This window comes from Cervus canadensis, chromosome 8 (genome assembly GCF_019320065.1).
Source record: "Cervus canadensis isolate Bull #8, Minnesota chromosome 8, ASM1932006v1, whole genome shotgun sequence".
Lineage (NCBI taxonomy): Eukaryota > Metazoa > Chordata > Mammalia > Artiodactyla > Cervidae > Cervus > Cervus canadensis.
In genome coordinates, this window is record NC_057393.1 from 84,050,251 (window position 1) to 84,058,242 (window position 7,992).

The window sequence follows — 7,992 nt, forward strand, 5'->3', positions numbered from 1 at the left end:
AGAGAAGAGCATCTGCTCACGGGAGAGACCAGGAGAGCATCTAGTGAGTCACGCTCTAGAGGAGGGGGCTGAGCAGGAAGAACTCCCAGAACTGGGGGAGGAGGCCAGACTCGGGGATAAGCAAAGGGATGAATAAAAACAACACGGTGACGCCAAGAACCCCTGGGGTAAGAGGAGTAGCAACAGAGGCTGGCCTGACCTCCCAAACCCCTGTGAGAGGTCTGCAAGGCCCCCTCAAGGCAATAAAGAACCACAGAGGGAGACTTCCCTGGTGGTCTAGTGGTTAAGAATCTGCCTTGCAATGCAGGGACGTGGGATCAATCCCTGGCTGGCGAACTAAGTTCCCACAGAGCAATGAAGCCTGCAAGCCACAACTAGAGTCATTGCATAGCAATGAAAGATCCCAAATAACACATGAAAGATCCCAAATAACACGTCAAAGATCCGTGTGCCACTCCTAAGACCCGAAGCAGCCAAATAAATAAATTTTAAAAAAGAACCACAGAGAGGCTTTAAGTAGAAATACACGACCAGGCTTGTATTTCATAAAGATCACTCCTGCAGCATCAGGGGGATGAGTCTGAGCACAAGCGTGGAGTGTGGAAGGGTGACAAAGCAGAGGCCGCTGCCCCCATCCAGACAGTGAACACAGAGACTCTGAAGGGCCTTAAAGCACGTGATGGGAGGAAGGGGCAGGGGCTGGGAGACTTTAGGAGTGGGCTCCACAGGGGCTGGGAGAGAGCAAGGGCTCGAGGGTAACTCCCAGGTTCCCCACCTGGGTGCCAGAGAGGAAGATGCTTCCAAGCACTGTGACCAGGAACCACGCAGAAGGGGCTCTGGAAATGTTCTCCGCTTCATTCTGTGAGCCAGTCCCTCCTCCGTGCTTCTCACTCGCCTGTCTCCTGAACTATGCCGCAAGCCCCTTAAGGCCTGGGATAGAGCCAACTCTATGCCCTAACCCTGGTCCCCAGCATGACCGTGATCAACAGCTGCCAAAGGGATGAAAGAACGATCGGCCACGCTCCTGCTCCACTGCTATTCTGCTCTTCAGTACAGGCTGCAAGGGGGAAAACAATCTTCTACTGATAGTTTCTGCTCCAGGAAATTGTGGGTAGGGGTACACTCAGAGGTGTGTGTGCAATTGTTCAGACAGGTGCTTGTGTAAAACATAGTCCTCAGCCTTCTTTAGACAGACCCATCTCTTGTGTCTGAGATGTTCCTGCCTGAGAAATTCGTCTAGCACAGTAGTTAGCAAGCGATTTCCCCTCATCTTTGCTTTCTGTTCTTTCTGGAAGAACTAGTCCCGTTCCCAGGGAAACAGTGGTACAGTTCTGACTGTCCTCCAACGTATTCCATGTCAACTCCTCTGCTCGTCATGGGAGCACCCCCACCCACCCCGGAGCTGCGCCTTTTATGTAGGTGTCTCCCAGCTGCAGCAATCAACTGCAGGGCATTCTGACAGTTTTCTGAAGCTGTGTTCATTAGGCTTCCCAGCTAAGAGTTCTATTCCTCCTCCCACACTCTCGGAAAAGCTTATTTTGGGTTCAAGTTTCTTCCTCGGTGAATCAGGTTGAAGGGTTAAGGGCAGACTCCAGGACATTTCACAGTACCTAAAAGAAGATGAACAAAGACTGATTTCTCCACCTTCCAGCTACTGCACCTGTGGCTCTGCATAGCACACCAAGGGCATCTTGAGAACATCAGCCACTCTGGGGGCAGAGGTCTCTTAGGGCTCCCACAAGATCCTGCCTTATAAGCCTGCCCATCATCAACTCTCTCTGGACATCCAAGGATACCTGAAACTCCAGCCCTCTCTTTAGGCATCAGCCACCTGGATGCACAGCTGGCCCCTCAGCACTCGGCCGCCTGCACTGGATGATACATCCCATAAACGGTTAGCTTTCCGCCCAGACACATCTCCTAGTGGAGAAGCAGGTACTCCTAGTCAGTTTTGTTACTTGTCAACATCACTATCTTGAGTTTTAAGTCCAGGGGCTCTAATGGTGAGATCATGTCCACTTAATTGGATTTATACAACAGCCTGCCAGGGAACCACATGGGGTTATTTAATACTTTTTATAATCCCTCCTGATCTCTCTCAAATCAATGCCTTCCTCAACACTGTTTCTAATCCTCACCGCTTGAAACGTATAGTCCCTGTAATGAGTTCTACCTGGATCCTCCACCTCAGGCGCTTACTGACTCCAGTTTATTCCGCAAACAATAAACTACTTGAAACATGGCTCCTCCTAGCTCAAGCATTCCCGAGAGCACTCTTGGACCACAAACCCCACACTCACCCTGGCATCCCAGGTCCTCTATAACCTGGCTCCGCAGGTTACCAATGTAGTTTTCTCTCTGAATTTGTTTTTTATTTATTTCTTTTTAATTGGAGGGCAATTACTTCACAATATTGGGCTGGCTTCTGCCATACATCAACCTGAATCAGCCTTAAGTATACATATGTTCCCTCCCTCTGGAGCCTCCCTCCTACCTCTTACTGCATCCCACTTCTCTAGGTTGTCACAGAGCACTGGGACTGAATCTGCATCTTTGGCTTCAGTTGAGTTCCTCTCATCTTCACACTTCCTCAAACACATCTTGAATAGCAGACATGTCAGCAAGCACATCCATTAACACGGAGCTGAGTGTCCCGGTCTGGCCACTTGGTGACTTTCTCACCCTCCCCCACCCTACCCCTCCAGGTCAGATGTGACTGTAGTCATGTCACTGAAGTGTACACCTAAAAAAGGTTAAAATGGCACAGCTTATGCTCTGTACATTTTACTGCACACACAAAAAGTACATCCAAATCACTAAGGAACAAACGATGTGCTTCTTCTTCCCTCCAAAGTCCAACCACAATACTGATTACTATCGACACTGCCTGATGAAATTAACAACTATTGGCTGCACACGGATAGTAATAACATTTACAGATAACTGTGTGGTCTACAAAGCCCCTTCGATGGAAACTAGTTTGACCATCTGATTCCGAAAAACTATGAGGCAAGAAAGACAGGGAATCCCTTATCTTTATTTTCCAGATGAAGAGACACAAATCTAAAGGTCTAGTGACTTAATTATGGCCAAACAGAGGGTACCAGGTGGAGTTGAGGTTCATCTAGGTCTCATGAATTTGAGACATTTCACAGGCCCTTGGTTCATCATTCACCTTGTTGGAACGATTCTCACCTTTTCTTCCCCAGGAAAAATTCCCACAAGAGCATACTCCAATGTGCAGGGTAAAACAGCCGGCACCTGGATCCTAAGCCAACAGCTGCTCATCAGAACACGGAAAGGGGCAACTGGCAGTGTCTGAGCGCTCTATTTAATCCGGACCTGTGGGCAGCTACCCCCACACAAGTGTCCTTCCACACTGCCTGACCCCATGTGGCAACATTTTAGTCTGATGGCAGGACTGACAGCCGGTGCACTGAGGTGAACGGTGAGCTGGTCCACCTAAATCGTGAGTACACAGAACTTGAATTTCTTTAGAAACAATGAGAACTGATCAGAATTCTGAATGTGGAATAAGTGAACAACTCTCTTATGCTCTTGACAATGAACAGAAAAGTGTTTTGATCACCTAGCTCTTACAGATTAAGGATGGAAGAAGCCTTTATGTATCAAAACACACAGTCACTTCCTTAAAAGGCCTGTTTTAGCCTTGCAGGGTGGTGAAGGACAGCACTCTGTGCCCACGGAGATAGCACACATATTCAGCATTGCTGCTCTGACAAGTCACCTCCCAATTAAGCTGCTGTTGAATTAAAGGCTGAATGTGCTCTTTGCTTCCAGGAGAAACTTATATCTAAGCACCAAAGATCTAGAAGTTTTAAAAGTCCACTGAAGACAGCCCCATTTGCATGAATACAAATATTCTCAAATACCCCTGGAAAGAGCAGGGGAGAACTCTGAAGCGTCTTTACACACTCTTGCTAAATTCAACATCTTCTAAACTGTGGCAAGAGCACTGTGCATCGTCAAAAAATTGAAAGCCAATTATTGCCAGAAGATCCAGAGATTTCACTTCTGGGTACAAAATTAAAAAAAAAAAAAAACCTGAAAGCAAGGTTAAGAAGAGGTACTTATATACCCATGTTCACAGCACTATTTATAATAACCAAAAGGTAGACGCAACCCATGGGTGAATCAATCAATGGATGGATAAACAAAATATGTGGTCCATACAGTCAGTGAATTATTATTCAGCTTTAAAAAGTAAGGACATTCTGACACATGACACAACATTGATGAACCTAGAGGACATGATGCTAAGTGAAATCAACCAGACACTAAAGAGTAAATAGTGTATGATTCCAGGAGCAGGTCCCTCGGGGTCTAATTCATAGAGACAGAAAGTAGAAGGGTGGTTGCCAGGAGCTGGGGGTGGGGGGTGGGATAGAAAATTATTGTTCAATGGGTACAGAGTTTGGGTTTAGTGGGTTTTGCAAGAAGGAAAGAGTTATGGAGACTGACTACACAATATGAATGTACTTAACACCACTGAACTGTACACTTTAAAATAGTCAAGATGACAAAATTAATGTAAAAAAAAAAAAAACCTCTCATCACACACACACAGCACTATACTTTTACTAAGTCCTTCTGTAGTGAGGAATTCCATACCAGAGAGCAAGGATTACCACAGCCCATGAGACTCTGTGAACTGTGGATATAATTAGGCCCCACATCCATTATAACACTACAGACGTCATCATGTGTTACCAGCATCTGTTGACAGACCTCATACCCGGCATATCACTGAAACGGCAAGTGTGGAGAAGGTGGCCCACAATAGAAACAATGGCATTTTATCCTTGTCCTGTTCCAGCAGTTTGGCTCATAGGACATAAATAGAGGCCACTGCTCTGGCTGCCGGGACCTCTCAGTTCAGAACTATTTTATTTTACTGCCTTGAGTGGGTTCTCTACAAAAAAAGTAGAAAGTAGAGGATCTTCAGGATCTGTTCAGGTCCATGTCCTAATGGAGAGTTTCCTTCTGTTTTGTTTTTCCCTAATGTCACAACACAGCACTCAAAGTACCTGAGAAAAAAAATGAGTTCTCACTTTTTAGCATTATTATTATTATTAGGACCAGGACTGGAGAAGGCAATGGCACCCCACTCCAGTACTCTTCTTGCCTGGAAAATCCCATGGCCGGAGGAGCCTGGTGGGCTGCCGTCTATGGGGTCGCTAAGAGTCAGACATGACTGAAGCGACTTAGCAGTAGCAGCAGCAGGACCAGGACATGTGTCTGTTTTTTAATAATATATTTCAAGTGTTATACAGTTTTAATAATATATTCACATAGGAACACCAAACTTTAAAAAATTACAACAAGGAAATTATATGCCCAAATAGTGTGTATTAAAAATTGTATATAATTATACATTATATGTAAAATAATTAAAAACTATGTATGTGAATATATATATATTTTATATACATATATGTATACATGACAAATGACATATGTCTATATGGCCTTTGGAAACTAAAATTAACCCTGCCCTGTACTGTAATTTTAAAAAATCAACAGAAACGATTGTGATTAGACTTATTACTTTCAAAAATGATGAGCAGGCTACCTATCATGAGAAAAAAAAAAGCAATCTTTGCAACAAAGACTTAAAACTTTAAAAAAAAAAAAAACCATGAAAAAAATGTAGTAATCAAAACTGGAAAACTTTTTTAAAAAATAAACACACTGTTAAAAATTAAAGCAACAATTTAACTTCTTTCTGACTGATGATGTGTCCATCAGCCCAGATGACACAATAATAATAAACAGTAATAATCCTCAGGCCAGGTGTTTCCCTCACAGTAAGTCATTTTAAAAACTGTAGAAGGTCTGAAATTTTATTCTCCTCTGTAGACTCAACTTCCGCTTATCAGTCTCGTTCCACTGTTTTCAAGAAGGTAGGGACTCAGAGGGAGAATGAAATGTAGCTAAACGGGAGCTTTCAAATAAATAATTTATTAAGTGGTCTCCTTAATGGAGAAATGACAACAAAAGAAAAATCTGGATTTGAAAATATTTGGTTATTTTATAAATAACCAAAAAACCCTCTAAAATGGTTATTTGATAATCATCCAAATATGAGACCTCTCTGCTTCTGTTTGTTAAGAGTATGGGATGTGTTCCCTGCAGCCAGACACTTATTCACCAGGCACTATCAGATAATCACCCACTGTGGCAGCTAAACAGAGCATTCCCATGCACACATATGGTCAACAGACGTTATCCACTTAAAAGCAGGCCCTTAGAAGGGAAACCCACTTTGCCCCACCCCAAGAAAAACAGGGGGTGAAAAAGCATAGGGCACTTTGCTTCTGCCAGGACACTGTCATCAGAAGGTTGGGTGAGCAGGTCTGCGTTGGCATCCCTGACCCGGCCAGGCTCTGCGCCCAGTCAAAGGGAGGCGGGATTTAGCCTCCTGGTGAGCAGTCCCTAGAGTTCTAGCCAAGGGGATCAAGAAGAAACCTTGAAATAGTGGAATGTTCCATTGGGCCCCCAGAGAGCGCCAACGAAGATGAGCAGGGAACTTTTAGAGCTGGCTGACTCCCTCGTCCCTGTGTGCTTAGCTCAACGAACCATAAATAGACTGTGAAATAACTATTACTTTGTGGGTGAATGTCTGGTGTTCATACAGCATCCCTCTCCAAGAAGCCCCAGAATATTTAATAAATGATTTCCAGTTCTTCTCTGGGGCAGCCCTGTGAAAATCGGAATGAAGCTGATGTTCATTTGACCTCTTTAATTTGGGGGGACGGTTACTGAACACGACGGGACCAGGAAATAACTCTGTGGCGAAGGTCACAGACTCGAGGGGTCAGAAGCGGACCTGAGACTCTTTCCGATTCTGATCTAATGCCGGTTAAAAGTGAAACGCCCGCACTGTTCCTCGCTTAACATTTTTCGTTTTGTAACTCCTGTCTGACACACGCGCGCACCCACGCACACGCGCGCGCGCGCACCCACGACGCCCGGTTCCGTGACCGTCCCCGGACTTTATCGCCTCTCTCCCGGGGCACCCGGGCCACTAGGACACGGGACCACACAGCCCTCCATCGAGCGCCCTCCCGCGAGTCCCCCTGGTTGGCGGCGACCCCGCGCGGGCGGCCCCCGGCTAAGGGGACACGCGGACCAGCGGGTCGAGCCCGCAGACGGCGAGCACGCGACCCCGGCTGACCTTCCTCTGCTGCTTCTCCCAGGCGGGGTCGAGGAGCAGGTCGCGGTCCCACTCCTCCTCCTGGATCATGTACTCGTCATCCTCGTAGACGTAGTTGTACTGCACACCAGGCTCGATCTGATTCATGGCGCTCGGTGGTCGCGGCGGCGGCGCGGCGCGCGGGGTCGGACGGGCGGGCTGGCGGGCGGAGACGCGGCGGAGCCGGCGAGGCGCGGGCGGCGGGCAGGCGGGCGCGGGGTGACCTTCGCGCGGTCCTCTCGGGGCAGCACGCTGGGCGCTGGGTCGCGGGCGAAGCACCAGCTCGGGCTCCGAGCGGCTGCCGCGCCGCTTAATACCCGCGCCGCCCGTCACGTGGCCGCCCGGCCGCGCCCCCGCCCCGCCCGGGCCTCCGCCCGCGCCCGCCCGCGTCGCTCCGAGCACGTGCTGGCTGGCGGCGGGGCCCCGCGACTGGGGTCCGCACGCCCGGCGCTACCCCAAACCTGCCCCACGGCGAGCTGAGTCCACCGGCACCAGCCCACGCCTCCCGTCCACCCTGAGGGTCATGGAGCAGCAAGACTCGCGGGCGCCCAGGTGGGTTACCCGGGTGCTTGGGTGTTCGGGGATCAGAGGAGGGACACACACGGCTTGGGTCCCTAGCCAACCCCCCACCCCCACCCCCACCCCCGGCACATCTGTGTTGTCCAGCGTATTCACGTTTTCCATGTGGTCCCACATATTCATAGATTCCACACACACACACCCCTAAAAAGTAAAGCTCAGAAGCTACAGACTCCCTTTTCTTCTTACTCTCCTCC

At 48.1% G+C, this 7,992-nt stretch overlaps 1 protein-coding gene across 1 annotated transcript in view; it reads right to left on the reverse strand.

Annotated features, from left to right (window-relative positions):
• ACTN2 (actinin alpha 2) overlaps positions 1–7,508 on the reverse strand; it is a 77,881-nt gene extending 70,373 nt beyond the window's left edge. The window contains exon 1 of the mRNA XM_043477019.1: positions 7,199–7,508. Coding sequence (XP_043332954.1) covers positions 7,199–7,324 — 126 coding nt within the window. The 5' untranslated portion in view covers positions 7,325–7,508. The remainder of the gene's footprint in view (positions 1–7,198) is intronic.
• Between the last annotated feature and the right edge of the window lie 484 nt (positions 7,509–7,992).